Here is a 22,623-nt window from a genome sequence, read left to right on the forward strand (position 1 = left end):
CTCTTAAGATCTATGCGGCTGAAAATTTCAAATCCTCCTAAACAATCAAAGATATCATCTATACGAGGAATCGAAAAACGATTCTTAACCGTCTGTTTGTTTAAGGCTCTATAGTCTATGCATATCCTGAAAATTTTATCCTTCTTTTGGACTAGTAAGATAGGAGAGCAAAAAGAAGAACTACTGGGTTGGATCAATCCCTTGTCCAAGAGTTCTTGGACTTGCTTGAAGATTTCATCTTGTTGAGATTGACTAACTCTATATGGGGGTCTATTTGGAGGTGAAGACCCTGGAACTATGTCAATTTTGTGATCCTCTGGTCTCTTAGGAGGGAGGTGACTAGGAAGTTCCTGAGAGAAGCAACTAGAGAATTCCTAAAGGAAATCTAATCTTTCTTTTGTGAGAGGATCAGACTTTTCTTCACTTGGTTGCTTATCACGTACAAACACTAGAAAAGAACATACTCCTTTCTTAAGCAAATTGGAAGATCGTGCATGACTTACCATAGGAATGGTGTTTCTTGAAACTCCTACTATAATGCTCACATCTCTACCCTTATGTTGGAGGGTTAGAATATTCTTCACATAATCGATTCGGGGGTTGACTTGCTTATGCCAGGGCATGCCGAGAATTACATCTGATCCTTGAAGTGGTGCCATCATGAAGAGTAGATGATCCAAGTACCCCTGGATGTGTACCCGAAGCTTGCCGATGATGGGGTACACCTTCTCTTCTTGGTTCTTGAAGGCTGCACTTGCCTCCAAGGCTTCTCCTTTATCCTCTGGGGCTATCCCCAAGTTCTGTGCCATCTCATGAGAAATAAAATTGTGAGTAGCTCCACTATCAAACAAAAACAAAGCGGATTGATCCTTTACCTGACCCCATGTTTTCAACAAACTATGGGTGTCGTTTACAGCTCCCTTTTCTGGAGGCGCTTCCACCTTGTTAACTACCAAAACTGGCTTTTTGAGGGCTGCTTCTTTGTTGCCGCTGTTTTTGGCAGCTTGAGGGCATTCGTAGAAGTTGTGGCCTCGATCGCCACACTTGAAACAACCCTTCGGAGTAATACTTTTGCTTCTGTTGTGGAGACAATGAGCTGAAAGTGCGGGCTGTTTTCTTCAAAGGAGGCTCGCTGGCTGACTTTTGCTCTTTTGGTGCGTCCTTTGCTGTCTCCTTACCCTTTTGTTCCTTGGATGAGGTTCCCTGGGACTTCCGCTTGTTGCTGATGCCGTTCCACTTGTTGGAGAAAGACTGTTTCTTCTCCACCTTCAAGGCGATGTTGATGGTATCTTCGAGAGAAGTAGAAGTGGCAATGTCCACCTCATGATAAAAGACATACCGTAGGCTAGCAAAGAACTTCCTTTGCTGCTCTTTTTTATCCTTCCTACTGAATGCTTGAACCTTTAACAAAGTATCCCAAAAACGATCAACATACTCACTAACTTTTTCTTCTTGGCGTTGGTGGAGGATGTCCCACTGCACCATTGTATCTCTCTTAAACTCCTTAGGCAAGAAGTGCCTCATCAAGTTCTTCTTGAAGTGCTTCCAGGTGTGGGCTTGCTGTCTAGTGCTGACCATAGCTGCCCACCAGAGTGAAACACGGTCTTGCATGTGCAAGATGGCAAACCGGATCTTTGCCTTGTCTTCGTACTCGTCCCCCTCAAAGAAATACTCGAGGTCTCGGATCCAGGCCAGCAAGACCTCGGGCTTGTCCTCTCCCTTGTACTTGGTAAACTTGAAGAGCTTATCTCCAAGAGGTACTTTATGCTTTGCATACCTTCGTCTCCATGGACGTCTCGAAGGAGATGGACTCCGATGACGCCGTCTACCTCCAGGAGGGGAAGAAGAGGATGATCTTCCCTCCTTGTTGGAGTTGGTGTTGTCCGCACGGTCTCTTCCTTGGGATTGGGGACCTATGTCATGAGTTTCTGCTTGGTTGCTTTCTAGCACTTGAACCTGTTGAGCGATGTTTGACAAGAGAGCACTCAACTCATGCAGGTTAGGAGGAGGTCAAGTCCATTGGCTGCCATGATGACAAGATGACTCAATGAAGAAGAGACTCAACAAGAGAAAGCACAGAGTACAGGACCACTGCCTAAGCTCTGATACCAATGTAAACTACTCGGCGCTTTCTATCAATTCAGACAACGGATTTTACAGAGGCATTTGAATGAAATGATTGCGAGTTACCAAACACATATACTTGAACTTAAGAGTTTGCAATTAAGCTGGAATTAAGACTTATATAGCTTAAACACAAAGTGACATCATTGGAAAATTGCAATATGATTGAGGGGCCAAGACGGCCCCCCCCCCTTATCCAGGCTCACTTTATTCTTGAAAATGGAGATACAAGACCAAGGTGCAATGCACCTTCCAAACTGATGAACTCAGTGAAAGCCTTGGACCTAGATACAAGACTCAAGAGCATATGTGCAAGGTAGACAACAAAAAGGAGGACTCCAAGCTCAGGTTTCAACTCTTGGCTTGCCCAATCCACAAGGAAGAAGCCTGCAACAATCACCACTTACATCCAACATTAGAGACAAGCACTAGTTTCTAGAAAGATAGTAGAAACAACATAAAATAGTGCGGTAAATGAGATAAACTTGACAATACAGGCTCCCTTCGTGACTTGACCCTTTTGTAGATGAAGTCCTTGATGCCTCTGAAGCTACCTTGGGTGAGGAGAGTGTGGAAATGGGGCTGGAATGAGAACAGCTTAGAAAAACAGCCTATAGGCTAGAGAGAGAAAGCTTTTATGGAGTGATAGCTGTAGAGAGAGAGTACCAATGCTGATCCCAGGGAGGGGATGTAAGAGAGGAGCTGCTGCTGTTCCAGGGGTATGGGCTGGAACAGTAGAGGGAGAAATTCTGCAGTAGAGAGAGAAAGACTGCAGCAGGAGAGAGAAAAGGGCTGTGGCTGCTCCAGGCTAGGAGAAGGAGAGAGGATGCTGCTGCTGTTCCAAAAGAGCTGAGAGGGGGCAGATTTCTGGAGAGGAGGGGTTGGAACTGTAGAGAGAGAATGTGCTGTTGTAGAGAGAGAAAGTGCTGCTGAGGTGAGAGAATGGCTTGGGGAGAAGCTGGCTGCACCCAAGGAGTTGGAGAGGTTCTGCTGCATCATCCAAAAGGAGGGAGAAGAAAAGTGACCAATTTTTCATGTGTGGAATGAAGGGGAGAGGCCTTCTTTTATAGGCTCAGCCCCCCCCCCCCGGCCTAGAGTGGAAGGTGTTGTGTACACTATTGATCCGCTTTCCTCAGCAAGGATACTTGGTACCCCTATGTCAAGGTTGGTTCACAAGAACTCTTTCGCAGCCCTGGCAAGCTCACGGACTTCTTGGAGTGCCTTCTGCTTTTGGTGAGACAGTGGTTGGGACTCCTGCTGATAGGATGTCTTCTTTCTCAAGTGGACGAGTACAATCCCTAGTAGATTTTCCGCTACTTGGCTCCCTCCCTCGCTTGTGGAGCAGTCCGTCTTCCCCCATTGAGGGATTTGTTTCCACCACCACGTCGAGTAAGATGTTCCACGCTACATCCTCCCGTCGATGACGACTATTAGTTGGAACATACAGCGCCTTGGTGGTGTTCCTCGTTGCCACTGCAGACAACTAATCCGTGGTGGCTCCATTGATGTCTTATTCATTCAAGAGCACAAATTGGATACCAGAGATTACGCAACGTCAGGTAAATTACTTTCAGGTCACACCTTTTGATCACCTACTTTGGGCACTAGGGGAGGTACATGCATCTCAGCTTTGGACTCTTTTTTCCCCTTGGTGGTTGGACATGAAGTTATCCTTCCCTCTAGAGCTCAGTGGATTCTTCTTTTGATTGGGGGACGTAAGGTTGGATTCCTCAATCTCTACACCCCCAATAATAGAGGGGATCGTGTCCTGTTCTGGAAGGAGTTGCTCTCTTGGGCCTCCATAGCAGATTCTTGGGTCATTGGAGGGGACTTCAACATGGTGTAGTTACTTCAAATAAAAAAGGGGGCAAAGAGGGCGGCATTCACTCTTTAGAGTAGGCAACTTGGGATGCCTTCCTTTTCAGTTTCAGTGGCAGAGATGCTTTGTTGGATGATGCCTTTCACACTCAGTCACAGCCAATACTGTTTTCTTGGTCAAACAAGAGGCCGCGGATACCTATTCATTCACGGATTGACCGGTTTTGTGTTGATGATTGGACCTTGGATAGAAGACATTCAAATCCAAGGGATCCCTAGGGTTTCCACTTAGGATCACTTTCCGGTAGTGTTGATGGTTTCAAAGCCACACTTGCGAGGACGTTCTACCAGTATTAAGATTCCCGATGCCCTTTATGCAGAGGAGGACCTCACAAATGCAGCTTTGCAGATCAAAGTTTCTCACATGTAGGGTAGAGTGCCCTCCCCTTCACATATGGCAACAACCCTCTGTGACTTCTACCATCTCCTCTGTGACTTTTACCATCTGGTTGCTGGTACCAGGAGACGTTAGATTCTTAGGCCAGAGATTGATGTTCGCCAACAGTTGGCAGCCTTGCAAAGGGAAAAGCAGAAGAGGCCCCATGATGCTTGGATTCAAGAGCACCTTGTTGCAGCAAGGGCTCATCGGCAAATTTTGTTGGATCAAAGAGAAAAGTATGCCTTTCATGCACGAGAGTCCTTCTGGATCCAGATGGAAGGTAGAGTCAATAAGTATTTCTTCTCTACTCATGGACCCAGGCATAGTAGAGAGAGTGTTTCTCAGCTTATTGACTTAGACGGAGTTTTGCAGTCAGATCCAGATGCCGTCATGCGCATAGCTACAGATTTTTATGCCTCCCTTCTCTCAACAAATCCTGGTACCAAGGCCACATATGATGCCACACAGGTCATATGGCAATGTTCCTATGGTTGGAAACCAGGTATGAGAGTCTCTCTTGATGCACCTTTCACCAACATAGAGTTCGAGTGTGCGCTTCTTACCCTCCATAAGGGGAAGTGCCCAGGTTCAGACGGGCTTACACCATTTTTTTCCTCACCATTTGGGATATGATTGGGGAGCACATCACCTCATCCCTGCAGGGTGTTTCGGACTGCGGTGAGATGCCTAACTCACTTACAAAGAGTCTCATACATCTATTCCCAAAAGAGGGGTGCAGAAATTTAGTGTCACAGTGGAGACCTATCACATTATTGAGCACTTGCTATAAAATCCTGACAAAAACAATTAGCTTGCGTTTGCATCCCATACTTTCGGATCTTATCCATGATACACAGACGGGATTTGTTCATGGCAGAAGCATTTCTTATAGTATTTTCTCTTTTTGGGAAGCTTCTAAGTGGGCCATGCAGAGCGGACAACAGCTAGCCATTCTTCTCTTGGACTTCGAAAAAGCCTATGACCGGGTAGGTTGGGATTTCTTAGAGGGCACCCTTCATCATTTTGGATTTTAGATGCATGGATCAGAGGGGTTTCAGGCTTGCACAGATCAGCCCACAGGCAGGTGCTTATCGGAGGGCTGAGGGGAGACAGATTTCAGATTTCCAGATCAGTCCGTCGGTGATGCCCTCTGTAACCATCCTTCAGATAACTAAGGGGTGGTGAACCGTTGCCAAACTATCAAGTGCCACAAATACAACCACAAATGCATCACACCAAACACTTCCTTAACTTACTTAGAAATAAACTTCAACAACAACAATGGGGAGGCTAGAATGCTCCTACTCAATGAAAACACTACACAATACACCCACTGGCCCCAAATGCCTTCAACAACAACAATGGGGAGACTAGAATGCTCCTCCTCAATGAAAACACTACACAATACACCCACTGGCCCCAAATGCCTTGGCACCCCTTTCAGTATTATTTAATGCTTTTAAATGGAAATGCTTTATACTAGGGGCTCACCCCTGTACCGTTCCTCTTGCAAATCCTCTGACTATCTTCTGGGCATCTATTCACGGTGCACCACTAGAATCCCACTGACAAGGCAATCTTAGGCATCCACTTCTGACTTGACCCAATTGAAAGGCATCCAAACCAACATGCAACTACATTCAAGGTAGCCTTAGGACTTTCACATGCAACAACTCTATCCCCTGGCCTTTCCCAAGCACGCCCTTGTCTCTGGATGCTTACTTAAGCCTGTAGGAACCAGACAGGACTCCTTAAACTGAAGAAGAAAATCTGTCCGCTGCTTTTCCAGCTTAGAGAAATGAGACTTTTCTTCTAGTGTGACTGTTGCGACCACGTATACTCCAGCCTTCTAGTAGCACGAGGCAAGCACTACCAACAAGCTTTCTGGATCTAGACGGAGGATTGCTTGCTTGTCTGTGGCAGTTGGACCTGCCAATTAGGTGCACTGAGCAGGGAGTCATTTATCAGGGCAAGCTATCAGGTAGGACCTCAAGCACGATGATTTGTTCCCGCTGACTCAAGTGGTAGTTTGTTACCAGTTTCTATTTTGTTTGGATGTTACGACCTGGCAGATCCGAAGGGGGTCTCCTAGTGTTTTGCTGCAGCTATTTCTGATGCTACTGGAGATCCGAATGGGTCAGTAGATTGCCAGTGCGGGAACCCAGACACAGTTGATTGATCATTGGAGATACAGATATTGAGACCATTACCCGTGAGGACGAGCCTACCATTCGAGATGCTGATTTCGATGAGCACATGAGTGGCACAAGTAGTAGTGGGTTGAATGTATTTGTAGATCTAAACACTTGTTTGGATTTTGAAGTAGATAGTTTGGCAAGGGTTGATCTCATTGAGGATAAGATTGAACCGTAGCCCCATAATTGATATTGGCAAAACTATTTTACATATTGTCTCATTCTCCTCATCTCACTTAATTCTTGTATATGTGGGCTTGCAAAAAATTATGTGCTTTGGTAATCATGGGCAATGTTTGGAAAGCAATGATGTACAGCAAAATCTCACTTTTTGTATTCTCTGGTTTGCGTTATGAAAGTTGCCTTGTACTCAGCTTCACAACTGGAAGTGGCAACCATAGGCTGCTTCTTGCTGAAACATGAGATGCATGAAGATCCAAGCATGAAATAGTTGCCACTGCGGGACATTCAGGTGTCATAACAACCTGCCCAGTCACTATCCATGAAAGCATGAAGACCAGTGGAGACTCATCACCATAGAACAGTCCCAAATTTTGTGTGGCCTTCAAGTAACAAAAGACCCACCTCACTGCATGCCAATGCTGTGTGCTGGGCTTGTGCATGTATCTGCTCAACTAGGAGATGGCATACTGAAGATCAGGCTGAGTATGAAATAAATAAATGAGGGAGCCCACAGTATGCTGATAAAGGGTGGCATCAAATGGGGCACTCCCATCTTCAAAGGAGAAACGGAAGCCAAGCTCCAATGGCGTAGAAACTGGCTTGCAATGTCATCCACATAAAGAATGAGAATTAAAAATGATGCAGCACTCTTTCAGACATAAAGAGTGGCCTCCGTAGGGCTGTTCTGAAATCTACGGGCTGTTAAATATGCATGTATCTTGGCATACCATGCTCAGGGTGCCTGCTTCAATCCATAAAGGGCCTTTTTCAGCCGGCAGACCTGATTTTCAGAACCTTCTTGCTCAAAGCCAAGTGGCTGAGTGACATAGACCTCTTCCTGTAAATCACCATAAAGAAGGTGGTCTTAATGTCCAATTGAAGAGCCTCCCAATGTCTGTGACATGCAGGAGCAATGACACAACGTATGGTTGTAACACGTGAGGTGGGAGCAAAGGTCTCAAAGTCAATGCCATGTTGCTGTGCATATGCCTTTGCAACCAGGTGGGCTTTGAAGCGGTTGACGCTGCCATCAGCTTTACATTTGACCTTCTAAACCCCATTTTGTGCCTATAGCATGCTTGCTTGCACGAAGTCACACAACTCCCAAGTGCCATTTGCATGAAGGAACTCAAGTTCAGCTCTCATGGCATCCATCCATTCTTTGCTGTCAAAAGCATCCTTGTGACATAGAGGCTCTTCATTACAAGCAGTGGCAATCAAAGCTACAGCCAAGAAATTACGTTGCATTTGTTTGTTTGCATGTCTAGTGAGGGCAAGTAAAGGCTCAGTCTGCTTGCTATCCCTGAGGGTGTCCAAAAGCCAATGAGGGACTGATTTTTGCTGTCTAATGACAGCCCTCACCTCTTCAACTACTTGCTCAATAGCATGGGGATCAACTGGAGGAATATCAAGCTGAGCAGGACCAACGGGAGGAGGATGTGAGCTGCTTGAAGCATGTGGCTTTTTTTTTCCAAGGAAAATAAACTTCTATTAATGCTTGAAAAACCTCGTGCTTCTAGCCTCCATAAAGGGGCTGAAGATGGTAAATACAATAAAAAGACTTTTAGGAAAGAAAACAACCTATTCCCAGAGCACCGGCTCATTGCCTAGGTTGCCTCAGGAACAAGGGCTAACAGCCACGGACGTGGTCTATATGTCCGGCGGATAGCACTAGCAAAGAAAGTGTAACAAATCCCAACAGGCCAAGCCTTGCAAAAGCGGTCCGGTCTTCCCGTGGTCCCTCTTGATCCTGGAGTGCCACGCTCCCAAGTCGCACGTAGCGTGAAGATGACATCTTGGCAAATGGCCACTAGGATGGCCATAGGAGTCGTTGTCCGTCCCCCCATCACCTGACTGCAACGAGCAACCCAAATTTTCTAGGCGGTAATGCTAGCCACCGTCTCCCAAACACTGTCCTTTGGTGAGAAAGAGGGGCATAAGCGGGAAAGAGGTACTCGATCATAGACCTCTATCCGGGAGTTCTGTTGGCCATGGATCCTATAAGCTGGTGACAGTGGGTCGATGAAAAAAGCGTGCCCACCCTCTATGAGCCATGCTACCATCCCCCAAGTGAAGTCCCTCTGCATTCGCTATGTACTGGCCACTATCCGAAAAGATGCAAGCCAAACCCTCTGAGCCGCTACGCAACCCCACAGGCAATGGGGAATCGTCTCTAGCACGCCCTCTGCACAACAAAGGCATCTACCATTGACTCGCATCTGCTCTAGTCAAGGGCCTATGGCCAATCCTCCATGGGCCATCAACCTGAAAAAGTAGGATATCTTCCGTGGTCTCACGCTGGTCGAGAGGCGAGGCCAAAATTATAAGATAACCTCCTTGGAAACATCCTACTCTACTTAGTGTTGCTCCCCTGACGGGGTCCAAGCTATGGCCTCTAATCGGATCTGACGATCGATGCAAGCCGTGTAAGAGAAGAAACACTTTGTCCGACTCTTCTACCCGCACTGGCCAAAACCACTCCCAAGGGTCCTACTACAAATCACGAAGAGGCTGACCCTCCCAGAGTCAAAGGCACCACATTGCTCCCTCCGGGCCCGAGAGAATTGTATTCAAGTCAATGTGCCAAGCATTGCCTAGTCGGCCTACTACTTTGATCCGTTGCCACTCTATCCCCTCACCAGTCACCCACATTCTCGCCATCGCTCTCCGACTCCGCCTCTAAAAGGCCACCTGGTCCCACCCTATAGAAACAATGGCGGAAAGAGAGAAGAGTGTCCTTGTAGAAGCAGACCTAAGGGATACCCCTATCCTCGAGAACTGACCATCCCAGCAATGTGGAGTTCAGGGCGATCGCAGGCCCTCCCACCAAGAGGCCAATATTGCTGCCTCGATCTCCCTTGATCTCTATCATCCTGGTGCGTGCCCCTCTCAAATGAGAAAGCGCTCGTGTCCTGGCTTGCATCTCATGAGAACGCTGTCTCCAGGCTCTGAACGACCTCGTCGGGTCATTGTCCCACCGTGCCCAACCAATGTGTGTCCTTTATCAGGAGCTCACTCCGACTCAGCTCAAGATGAAAGCCACAGAATCAGCCAGAGTGAAGGAAGCTCGCAAGAAAGGTAAATGGGCTGTTTACAGAGATGGGAAAGCATTTATTGGAGACTTCAAATCCAAACCCAAAGACCCTCAATCTTAAACTGATGCAATGAATGCCAATTTCTCAAACATAGTATTAGAATCTAGATGTGTGCTATTGAGAACACATAGAATCTAGATGTGTGCTATAATAACTTCGAGCTGAGATGCCATGTGCACTCCTTGACCCTCTGGTGTATCCAGACGTTGTAAGTCGTCTTTTTTGGTGTGTACTTTGTCCCATAGACCCGTGAGGTCTCCTGAGGACAATAATATATCTAATCTTTTCTTTTGTCCTAACATGTGTCCCTCCGCATCCCGGACCTCTAGATGTCAAATAAGTGGTTGAAGCTCAAACTCCTCACTGCATGATGGGATGGGGCGAATGAGTCCGCTGGAAAGCCACTCCCAGACTCAAAAAAGGCTCCTGATCAAAGGGGAGCCCTTCCCTGTGAGGGGGGCCTCTGAAAAGATCCATATATGTGACTATTGCGACTACCCACCAGTGCAGGGAGTGTTCCCAAGAAGCCCGCGCTGAAGGAGGAGCTTCCAAGGCTCCGCGCCTGGGGTGAGATCTCTTACAACCAACTTGCCCAAGAGATCTCAATGATGCCCAGTCCTACCTATGACTAGGCTGAATCAATGCCTACGTTCCGCGTGCCATCCGATCCCGCCTAGAGGAAATTCCACACCAGGCGTCTCAACTGCCCCATGCATCCCTTGTGGAAGCACCACCAAGAGGCTATGTACTAGGCCATAGCAAGGAGGACCTGGTTGACCACCAATGCTCTTCCTTCAATAGAGAGTCTGGCTGAGCTCCAGTACAAGAGCTATCGCCGCACACTCTCCAGCACCGGGGCAATCTGTTGCTCCACTGAGATTTCAATCCCAAACTAGCAGCCAAGGTATCTCGCAATCTACCCACGCGGAATCCACCAAAAGCCACAAGCTGAACCCCAATCGCGAAACTCCTGGACCTTCTCTGCACCTATGAAGAAACCAATCGATTTGATCCAGTTGATTCAAGCCCCCGAAGCCTCATAGTAAATGGCTAGAGCTCCCCTAACCGCCTCTAGGCACATTGTGGTGCCCTCGACAAACAAGGCTGTGTTGTCAGCAAATTCCGGGTCTAGCAGCTCTTCCCCCTGCCTAATGGGAAGCCACATCCCTATTAACCCAGTTGTTTGGGAGCGAAGGAAGTAACCCAAAGCTTGCGCTACAAAGAGGAAGAGAAAGGAGGCGAGAGGATAGTCTTGGCGAGCCACAAAGAGCCAGATGAGGGGAGACCTTCACGTCCAATTCGGAGAGCGGTGATATCTCGACCCTAAAATCATTATGCCTTCATTACGTTACCTAGATTAGTGTGAAAGAGAAAAGGTCTCCCCCGTGTGTCCGCCAATGATCACTTGACTAGAGCTCCCCACGAAAACAGCCAACACCCCTCTAATCCATCTGTTCGTGAAGCCTAGCCTCCGCATCGTGCCCTGCAGAAAAGACCACTCCACCCTGTCATAGGCCTTCTTGAAATCCGAGGAAGACTCGCGAGAGGCTGTGACTCCTCCCTAGCCCAATCCACCGCCTCCCAAAAAGTTAAATGTTGTCCAAGATGCTCCTCTCCTGAACAAAACGTATGTGTGTCATGAATACTGTCTGGAAGGTGGGGCTGCAACCGCAAGCTCAAGATCTTGGCCAAGATCTTGTATGCGGTATCCAAAAGCGTGATCAGTCTCCACTGGAGAATGTATGATCTATCTCCCCCTTTTGGGATCAAGCATATCCAACCTCTTGACTCGTGGGCTGCAAGAGTGAACCAAAGTCAAAGGTCTCCTGACAGGCGAGCCGAAAAGGCGTACTTATGTTCTCCCAGAAGCTCAGGAAGAAAGTTAGGGTCAAGCTGTCTTCCCCTGGGCACTTTTGAGGAGGGAGGGCATTGGGGGCCTCCCTGAGCTCTTGGTCCGTGAACGGAGCCTCCAGAGACCTACTCAAACTCGGTGTGACCACTATAGGAACCTGGTCCAAACTGTCTCGCATGCTATAAGTACCTCAGGGGACGCCACCTCTGCCTGAAACAATTGTTGATAGAAAGCTGTGGTCATCTCAAGGATCTCCCGAGGGTCTGCGTGCATCTATCCATGTGCATCCTGCAACCTCTGCAATTGTATCCCTATTGAAAGTAGCCTGGTAGTCTGAAAGAACTACCTAGTCATCCTGTCCCTTGATGGACCCATCTGGCCCGGGACGAGTGATACAAAAACTCAGCACTGTGAACCTCTGTATCCTATACGATGAGTCTCGCAACCTCATGACGGGATCCCGAAGCCACTGAGAGTCTGAGTCGTGCTCCTAAGGTCTCTCTATGGAGGCTAGATCCCGCCCCCACCTCAACGCTCTCTCTCGCTCTTGAAGCGAGGGGACTGAAGCTCCTCTTTGCTCCTCTGAATCGCATCTGCAACCCAAACCACCCATCCCTCAACTGGCCGCCTGTCAATTGCTAGCGGCTGCCATATTGAAGCCAGTGCCCCCGTTGTACCTCCTCTTCCTGTAAGAGGAAGTCCGCCGGTGCGGGGCTGCTCTAGGAAAAGTACCGCCGATTGACATGGTACCTGCTAAGATTCCCATAGCCGCCCTTGTGCAATGCCTAGTCCCCTACGTAGAATCTATCTAGGTGCTCCGGCAGCCCCATCCTGTCTTCATTGGCCAAAAGAAAACTGCAGGGTGCCTAAGGCCCTTGTGAACTCCGCCTCTCGCTTGGGGTCCCTCCCTCTGGTCGCAAAGATGAACTGCTCCCAGGTGCTCCTCTCTGCTACGGGCATCTCGGAGAACGAAGGACCGCCCTACTTGTCCTCCCCGTGCTCTAGATTGTTGAAGTCGCCTCCAACAATCCAAGAGTCCACCTTTAGGAGGCACTCGAAAAGTCACCTCCAAAAAGTGGGGCGATGCTGACGACAAGCAAGTGCGTATACGTTCAAGGCCCCAATCCTTTACTCACCTGCCTGAACTCACATCCAAACTACACGCCTTGCAATGAGCTCCCCCTGATCGAAAACCTTCGAGGCAACTGCCTGCGAGACCGAAATGCAAACTCCTCCGCTCCTGCCTACTGCTGGGGACCAAACCTCTTGGCCTCTTCCTGACAGGAGGTGATGACGATGCCCGATGTCTGCCGCTGAGAACACATGCTCCTGAATTAAAAGAAAATCCAATGCCTGACCAACCACTGTCCTCTGCGACTCCTGGCGAAGTAGTATCAAGTATTGTAGCGGACTACGAGCACGGTCGTGGAGACTGTGCATGTTCCAACCCACCATGGTCCAACTCATGGGGAGAGGGAAGCAGGAAGCAAGGCTTGCCTGTGAGTGGGAACTTGTTCAAGGGAAACTACCTTTTGCAACTTCGATTGGGGTTTGGAAGGCGAATAGTCTGTATCTGTTCGTCGACATTCCAGATTGGTGATCGGCTCCGCGCCTACACTGCAACATAAAAGAGACATCCACCCCAAACAATTCAGCACACTTCTAGACTGGCCATTAGTGTGACTGATCAAGCTTTGCCTCGGGTGGTTGTCTTATCACTCCTACTACCAGCGGCTTCTCCTACACGAAGCCCAGCTGAAAAATAACTTCGGCACCATGGGCGAGCCATAGATCCTATCCCTGCCGACCCAACCACTCATCCATCATATGCAATAATTGATCACCCAGCATGGCGTCAAACATCGTTGGAGTCCACGTCCACCCCTATGGAAGCGAACTGGAACCTCCAAGCTAGATGCATGTGGAAGCCCACTACACTGATCAAACCCCCTTTCCGGGGCTGCATGACTAGAAGCGTCACCTCCAAGGGCAAAGGATAGGAGTCTCGGATCTCTAGGCAATTCCTGGGCCCCAACCTCCATAACTCCCTTGAAGAGGGCACCCAGGCTGGAGTTGGGGAGTTGAGGACTGGGAGGACGAGCCACTTCCCCCTAAGGCCCGTCTAGAAGCTGAGGGGTGAGGAGAAGGGGGATTCACTTGCTGAGACGGAGCCGTGTTTTGAGAAGCCGTTGGGCTAGGCTTCTGAGAGGACGAAGAAGCCCCTGTCTAGAAGGTCCCACCCTTGCCCACGGGTTGAGGGTCATGCACGCTCTAAGATGGGGCTCAGGATGCTGAGGGGGGCTGCCAGGTCCAAGGGAGGAGGAGGGGGGGATGGAGGAACGGGTGGTGAGGGTGATCATGGCTAGACGAGTGGGCGGGGGGAGGAAGAACAGAAGCGAGAGGTGGGGTGGCTAGTGGCAACGGAGAGGGGTTAGGAGGGCGAGAGGGCTGGGAGGGAGGGGGGGCAGCCTCCACCACTGACGCGGAAGAAGCCTGGGATGAGGACGGAGCCGGTCTCTGAGATCTGGCCTGAGCCCCGGGGTCTCCTCCTCTACCACTGAAGTGAGTCTGTCGACCTATTGAGCGGGGCTCCGCACACCTCCTAGGCCCTGCTACTGTTGCTGAGTGGTTGTCTGCGTGCCCTGAGTCCCTTCCCCAATGGGATCTGCTAGGGGGGACAAACGACTCCTCCATGGTCTGGTCTCCTTGTGATTGAGAGGCTGCCTCACGCTCAGTAGTCGCCCTCACTTTAAGACGGGCTCTCCTTCGTCGGTTCTTCACGGTCTTCTTGCTTGGTTTCTTCTTATGCTCTACTTTCGTCCGTTTCCCATCACTCGAGGGTCGACCCAAGGGGTCTAGGACTGCTGCTGCTGCCTAGTTGACTCTGCATGTCCACCTGAGGCTCTCATTGACGCTCCTACGGTTGGGGGCGTGTCTCTGGCCTCTCAGACAATCCCTGTCTAGGTGTCCATGCCCTCTACATCAGAGGCACTGGCCCAGTAATCCTAAGATCTCAATCCTTTGACGTAGCTCACCCCCCTCGAGAGTCTCGAGAAGGATCCACTCCGCGATGGACTTTGGATTCTCTATCAACAGTCTCAGTTTGGGGACCCCCTCATCTCACAGTTACCGGGGAGCAGCGTTCCTGTGAGAAGTGCAGCAGAAATGAACGGAAGAGAGAGAGAGAGAGAGAGAGCACGGCTCACACACACACACACACTGAGAAGGAGAGAAAGGAGAGAGAGGCACAAGAGAACTGCAAGTGAATCTGGAGAAACCCCCGCTACAACTGGGGGAAAACCTCAGAACCAACGGGCTGCTCGAGAGCTCAGAACACACAGCTCAACAACCAAGTGAGGGAGCACAAGAGAGTGGATGAACTGCTCCACTACCCTGCTCCTCGCGTGAAAGACTGGGCTGGCCCTCCTCCTCTGCCAGGCCCTAGAAAGAACTGATCTGCTGCTCCACAAGATGAATGAAACACCAAGGAAGGGGAGCCAGCTGTTTTTTAGCAAGTATCATGCTCTATCCCATCCATTGCATGAGCCATTGACTATTAACCATCCCACTAGGTCCACACATTCGTAGTGGAGTTTCGCCATGGCAGCCCCTCCATCTGCGAGGCTCTATCAAGGCCCATTTCCCTCGCATCTCTTTCATCTATCCACAGTGGTCACTTCCCTAGTAAACACTTGCAAAATTTGGCATTGCGATCATCTATGATCATAATATCTTCATCTTTCTTGAAGTCACTGGCATCTGCTTTCAGATTAGAGATGAGTCATCAAGGCACACACCCTACCTCCAAGTATTATACTTTTGCTGAGCATCTAGCTTGACTACTAGCACTTTGTCACGTAGGACTCCAGAAATAAAGTGGCTTCCGCTCACTTGCACTTTCCTTAGGCATCCAAATGGGGAGAGAGAGAGAGAGAGAGAGAGAGAGAGAGAGAGAGGAGCTCGAGAACACCTCTCAAGTCTGACAAGAAAGTGAGCTTTGAAGCTTCCCACTTTGTTTTTTCATTTTCGCTGGATGTCCTAAACATGGCAAAAGTTAAATTCCGAAAGATCAACAACCACTACCTCGAATTAGAACGTTTTTGTTTTCAAATTATGTCCGTTTCAAGACTAACGTCATTTTCTTTCAAAGCTGAGAGAACTTATAAAATTGTGCAGTAGTCACCCCTAGCTCACCATTTACAAATTGTGAAGGAATCACTCGTAACTAGCCCTTTCCACACGTTTTGAGTTAATTTCAGGCATTCTTAATCAAATTAGCATGTCTGTCTGTCCATTTGTGTGCTTGAAATCAGTACTGTTGTATGTTTGCAATTTCTATCGCTCTAGATTGAGAGCTTGTAACGTTATCAACAATCTTTACAAACAAATGGTCAACTTAGAACCATGACTCTGCTAGGATCAGGCGACCCACAATCTTTGTATCAGAGGACAAGAAATGTGACAATATATGACAATGGTTATATATAGTACAGTGTGGCACTTGTCATATACAGAGGGGATGAAGGACTGCCTTAAACAGGCTTGCAAGACAGCAAGTTTAGCGGTGTGGCCTGCCATCTGAGAAACCCGCAGGACTAGTGATAATGCCGAAAAAGTAGGCAGCAAAGGGCTAGTACAATCTGCAAATTAATGTGATTGAGAGCCGCTAGGACCACTCCAAGGCAACGCAATGCCTGAGCAACCGCAGCAACTGCTACTCCAGTAACATATGACAATTAGCCCTTACGATAACGTTCTACTTGCTGCCTTCCAAAGAGAAATCATATTCCCTTAGTCGATTCATCTCACACGGACGAACCAACAGCCAACTTTCTTACTGCCCAAATAAAGATCCTAGATGCCGTGATTAATCTCCATATCGACGCACAGGTTAAGCCTTTCTGCATATGTACTAAACTATGCTGGGCAAAGATGGTGTAGCAGCTGAAAATTCCAGAGGGAACACCAAGGTTGAGACGTTGGAGAAACAAACTGATCGATTTGAAGAGCAAAACAAGAGATGGAAAGGTGAAGAAGATGTACGAGGAATTCGATGGTGAAGAACAAAAGGAGATGCCATAGCCATGCTCACACGAAGCATTTGTTGCAGGGAACATCAAAAGCCTTCATTCATATGAATATATGGAATTTGCCACACGAAGGAGATTCTCGGATATTCCACTCAGCCCTGAGAATCTTGGAGGATCAGCCCGGGTCCGCGGCCATATGCAAGCCAGACATATGGCCGGGCAACCTCTCGTTCACACCGGGTCGAGGTCATCTTCTTTTTCACACCGGGCCCCCCATCACTTGTTCGAGGATGGCCGATTATTGGTTTGCAATATGTGGGACAGTAGGGGCTGCCAGTTACGATCGACACCCCTCGCGCTCTCTGACCCCTACATGCCACCCCACTCTTTTTGCCTAAGTTGTCCATCAAATTGTTAATTGCATGCTCTTCATTGGTCCATCCCTTCACACATCATTTCAAAGGATGGTTGTTGTCTAGTGTGATCCCAGCTTGAGGCACAGTTTACAGCATGGTCACACATGGCCCCTACTTTGCCGAACGGCTTCTCGATATCAAGGTCACACAAAAAGTTAGCTCCAGCTTGGGTTGCAGCCAATAGATTTCTCCCATTGGCTCTATTGTTGGTGTTGTAGGTGAACATAAAACATCGAGAAGCTAGTTACATGACCAGCCTAGAGCAAGTTTCAGCTATCTAAAACCATAATAAGCCACATGTCATGATTCTAATGGACGAGATCAAAGCCTACAATAGAAAAAACTCAAACCTAAAAGCCGGAAAGCACCATAAAGATAAAGGATTCGCTTTAAGTAGACAAAAGCTTTATTAAATAATCACCAAATCATGAGCGCAAGAATTAAGATAATCTCTATTGAAGAATTAAAAATAAGGTTGTGCGAATTGTTGGCGCTATACCCTCCAGGTACTAAAACAGTATTGCTTAATCATCTCAATTTGCCTTTGCAACCGACTTGATAGCATGAGCATAGCACCATTTTACACAGAGCGGAGGTCGAAGCTATTGCAATCAATCCAGATGCTTATAGTCAAAGCGTAAGAGGCTCTGAGAATTTGTTAAAGCACCATAGCTTGGTTCAGTGGCGTGCAATAAAACATAGTCGTGCTGAGGCCTCATCTCCCACAGCAAGTTGAGTAGGAGACCTTGAGAGGCGAAGCAAAGCAGACCACACGGTGTAAAATAGCTCACGGCCTAGCAGAGAGGTTGGAGATGAGTCTGAAGAGTAGGTTGAATTTACATGGAGGGACACTCGCAATGGAGAGTCTTATTGGTTAGATGAACCTTATGCGCTATGTTATTTTCCTCGTTTTGCGTTGCACAATGGTTGTTTGGCTGTTGGTCATCTTGTCTGATCTTTTGCGAACATGCCCATTGCCATCGATCATATAAAAAGCAATAGAGGAATCAAGCAGCCATATCCCATAATGGAGGCCGCAATTTTCCCCCTACTGCCTAAGCATTGCTAAGAGGCCTTTCCCGCGTGAGGCTACACTAGCAAATATGCCCGATTGTGTAGCAAAGGATGGCGAATGTTCCCGCGTTTAGCTAGTTGGTCTCTTTCTCTGTTTTTGCAGGTCGTTGCAAGTAAGGGGCCCGTTTTTGTAGGTCTTTGCAGCTTTCAGCCCGAAATGCAGGTTGTGGATTTGTCCAACAGCTTTCAACCCCGAAATGCTAAGGTGGAGAGCTCAGATTTCCATCTCCAACGGGGCATTTTTCTGCTGCATCTTGGCACCAGCTGTTGCGGTGTGAGACGAGGGAACACATTTAGCATTGACAAATCCCAGCATTTTTGCCCGTGTAGCATATCGTGGGAACGCACTCTAAGTTGCTGGCTTCTAAAGGCGGGTAGCTTATACTGCTTGTAGCTACCATGATGCATGATATACAATCAATGTATTATAAAACATACTGATTGTTCATGGAGGCTTCTTGTATGACCACTACACGCAATAGATTCCCAAAGATTTAATCTATTTCGATTGAATCTTTTCTAACCTATATGTAGCGCACAACATCAGGTATCACTGGCGTTTAGAAATTTTGACCGTATAGATGATTGCAAGTGTGAAACAAAAAAGATTGAGAAAGAATTACTGACGATTAGCAACAAGCCGAGATAATAGGCAGTCTTTTGGCATTGCAAGTACACTTAGTGAACTGCTCTTAGCAATTTAGATCTTTGTATGATGGATCCCTCGAAGTGAAAATGAAGAACCAAAATCTTGCTATGAGGTCACTGGAGGTTGAGAAGAATGTAATGGGCGATAGGTCCCAACACGTGACGGAAAAAAATAAAAGAGACTATATGGTTAAGCCACCTAAGTGATCGAGGGTCATCAATTGTGCTCTCTTGAACAAGTATACGCGTTGTTGCCTAAAGGCCATGACAAAATTGCTTTTCTAGATTGAAAATCCAACGACCGATTTGACTTTTTTCTTTCGCTTCAACACGATTAATACTTCTCTATGAAACATGAATCCCCTAGCAAGTGTCGTAATGGAATGCCTTTGCTTTATTGTGAGCCCTATTATGTATGGGCTTTCCTTTAGCTTGTATATTATCTTCCAACCAATGTTAAAACATATACCTACATTTGTGAAGGCATTGTCTGTGTTGCAACCATCTCAATTATGGCTCTTGATAAGTCAGACATGCGAAGGGACTACTCCACCCCCCCCCCCACACACACACAGAAGGGGGGGGGGGAGAGAGAGAGAGAGAGAGAGAGAGAGAGAGAGAGACACGCACACACACACACAGGAGAGAGAGAGAGAGAGGGGGGGAGGGAGGGAGAGAGAGAGAGAGAGAGAGAGAGAGAGAGAGAAGGGGAGAGGAGAGAGAGAGAGAGAGAGAGAGAGAGAGAGAGAGATGGGCAGAGGGACGGAGGGAGGGAGAGAGGGAGAGAGAGGGAGAGAGGGAGAGAGAGAGGGGGGGGGGGGGGAGATCTCAAAGTTAACAATTTGAAAATAAAGTTTTGACAACCCTTTTCTTTCAAGGTTTTAAGGGACTCTCCAAATTTGGCTATACTACCAACCTTTCAGGAACACTTCATTACATGTATGCAAATTGCGTATATGTACGTATGCATTAGTTAGCGGGCTGAATGCTTGGTAATCATATAAAAAATTAACCATATGTGTCTTAATGTGCTATAGGGAGAAAGAGATAAATAAAGGATTGGATCAGTCACATCACTGTTATTTGACGCTTATTTAAATGTAATTAATGTCTTTTTCTTCAAATAGCACCGTGACTTAAGGAACTAATAGGAATAAAAACTAGAACTGGATTCCATGAAACTTAATTGATTTCTCAGACTGAGGGCTATGATCAACACCAACTATGTAATTAAAAAATTCATATGTATGTGTGTGTGCATCTTTGTGTGTGTGTGAGAGAGAAGCATATAGAAAAAGGATTCCAGGTCATCATATGTTGTGTGATGCTAATTTGATGTGCTTGACGCGTTGTCCTTCCCATGCAGGTCTTGCGTTAAATAACACCATTATCGAGACAACAACAATGTATGGCTAGCTCATCAAAGAGAAGCTTTCCTTTCCATGCCTTGATTACATAACGTTGAATAGGGAGCTCAGATGAATGCAAAACTAAAGCTAGAGCTGGAAGTAGAATTGAAAACAAAAGCTGATGAGAGAGGGGCTCTCTCATTTTATAAATAACTGGAGAGGAAGTGTGCCACCTCTCCCCATACATCACGTATGGATTTTTTCAGAAAACTTTCTTGATTTGTGTGTATCATTCTTGCACAAGGGCTATGCTAACCTTCTCTGTATCGTTCCAATTTTATCTGATGTCTCCAAAGAGACTTTTCTAAACTTTGTTATTTCATAAAGTGGAAGAACTTTTTCTTAAAGCACAACAATCGCATTCAAAGTAAGCTCCTGAAAGTAAACATATCATTTTTATAGAGGTGTCTCATCAATGTTTTGAACAATGAAGTGACACAAGGCGACGCACATGTTACAAACAAAGATCAAACAACCATGTAAGTTTCTATAGACCCAAAGCATCACAAAGAAAATCATTTTGTCCATTTGAAATCTCATTGAAATATTATTTATAATTGAGTTGGTTTAGCTTTGACATGTCACTTTATCTGTTTTAGTTAGATATACCATTGATGTCTAATATTCGATTTAAACAAAATATACATAGTTGACTTTGATAAAGAGGCAACAAACTTGTAATAATCGATAAAAGTGTTAGATAGCAACAAAGCACAAACACAAAGTGGCCCACTTCTCCCACTAGACAAACCAAGCTTTCGATTTGGTCATGCATTGCTAGTTCTCAAAGAAAGCCCCTTTTAATGATAGGCTATACTTCCTTGTTGTTAGATGTCAAGCACTAAATCAATGAATCTTATAAAGCATCCAAGTGCTTAAATTAGTACCGACACATTGCCGTGTGCCCTTTAGTTTGTTATACTCATATATCCTAAATAGTGCATCAAATGTAGAAGCATGGAAGGAAAGTTATGCAAAGGACCAATATCCTAGTTAGCATACTAGAGTTGTAGACACAACACTAGACTATCCAAGTACAATATAAATACAAAGGACCTGGATTGTTTTTATGTGAGTATTGGAAGAAATTAAGAAGAAGAGACATGGCACCAACCTGGTCGCTTAATGAAAGTAGGTTTGCACTAGTCAAAGCTTCAAGAGATGAGGACCCCTGAAGGGAAAAGGGAAGTATAGCTTTGTCCATCAAATAGCTACTATTATTTTGTTATATAGACTAGATGTCTCCATGGAGGAGGAAAATAGAGTTTCAATTTTGTGGAGGCAATGTATTATATCAAGAGGTTGAGGGAAGATTAGCCATATGCTTACTAGGCTCAATTAGAATTAGCAAGGAGAGGATCCAAAGGTATAGTGGTATCAACATAGAGGCTAGAGAGAAAAGCTTCAGAGGTGGGAAAGGGCCAATGGATTGAGGCAAAATGGGAAAGTCAAACCAGTATGACTAGTAAATGCCACATATTTTATTCATGGCAACAACTACATATGCAAATTGAATTTGGGAAGGAAAATCTAGAACGAGAAAACATAGAAGAAATAACCTCAACTTATTTGTCATGGCATAGAAGGAAATAAGCGTGACGCCTAGTCAAAACATAAAAGAAAATGCCTCGATTCATGGCAACAAGTACATTTGCAAATTGAATTTGGGAAAGAAACCCTAGAATAAGAAAACATAGAAGAAATAACCTCAACTTATTTGTCAAAACATAGAAGAAAATAAGTGTGATGCCTAGTTAAAACATAAAAGAAATATGCACTAGTCAAAACATAGAAGAAAATATGTATATTGATCTTGAATTGCATAAATTGTGTGATGTGGTTTGGTCTCTTGTCTCAAGGCCCTTTCTTGCATCTGGATGGCAAAGCAATTGCCATTTCTAGATGATTGGTGAGTGACACCCTATGACATTAGCTTTTGTATCATAATTCTTTTGTTGCATTGGTTGAACCTCTATATTCACATGCTACTCTAATGGCTACTCTAACTTCTAAAATTCATAACTTCTATTCACCTAACGATCTTCAACTAGAATCAATTGCAATCGAAAGCTAATTTTTTGTAAAAAAATCCTATCACTAAACATTTGTACCTGATCATTGTCTCTCAATAACGCTTTGATACTCGCTCTAATTTATTTAATTAGTGATTAGTGAATCATTAATCTAACTTTTAACATAAGTTTGAAGCCCAAATTAATATCCAATGGCCTTGCCTAGCTTCCCCCACAATTTCCGCCATCGTCACAACCCTTTTCAAAGCTCCCCCAGAGTCGCTTATGTTAATTACTCCTTCGATTAATTCTTTCATAAAGCTTAGGT

At 46.4% G+C, this 22,623-nt stretch overlaps 1 protein-coding gene and 1 non-coding gene across 3 annotated transcripts in view; both read right to left on the reverse strand.

Moving 5' to 3' along the window:
* Positions 1 to 16,840, reverse strand: part of HDA14 (histone deacetylase 14) — a 145,568-nt gene extending 128,728 nt beyond the window's left edge. For both annotated transcript variants that reach the window (XM_087388448.1, XM_087388447.1), the window contains exon 1: positions 16,750 to 16,840. In XM_087388448.1, coding sequence (XP_087244574.1) covers positions 16,750 to 16,807 — 58 coding nt within the window. In that variant the 5' untranslated portion in view covers positions 16,808 to 16,840. The remainder of the gene's footprint in view (positions 1 to 16,749) is intronic.
* Positions 16,841 to 20,480: 3,640 nt separating this feature from the next.
* LOC147892001 (U6 spliceosomal RNA) lies at positions 20,481 to 20,583 on the reverse strand. The gene has a single exon (XR_015542538.1). It is a non-coding gene; the product is annotated as a U6 spliceosomal RNA (small nuclear RNA).
* Between the last annotated feature and the right edge of the window lie 2,040 nt (positions 20,584 to 22,623).

This window comes from Dipteris shenzhenensis, chromosome 17 (assembly GCF_047967505.1).
Source record: "Dipteris shenzhenensis isolate YYH24624 ecotype China chromosome 17, Dip_SZ_1.0, whole genome shotgun sequence".
Classification (NCBI taxonomy): Eukaryota; Viridiplantae; Streptophyta; class Polypodiopsida; order Gleicheniales; family Dipteridaceae; genus Dipteris; species Dipteris shenzhenensis.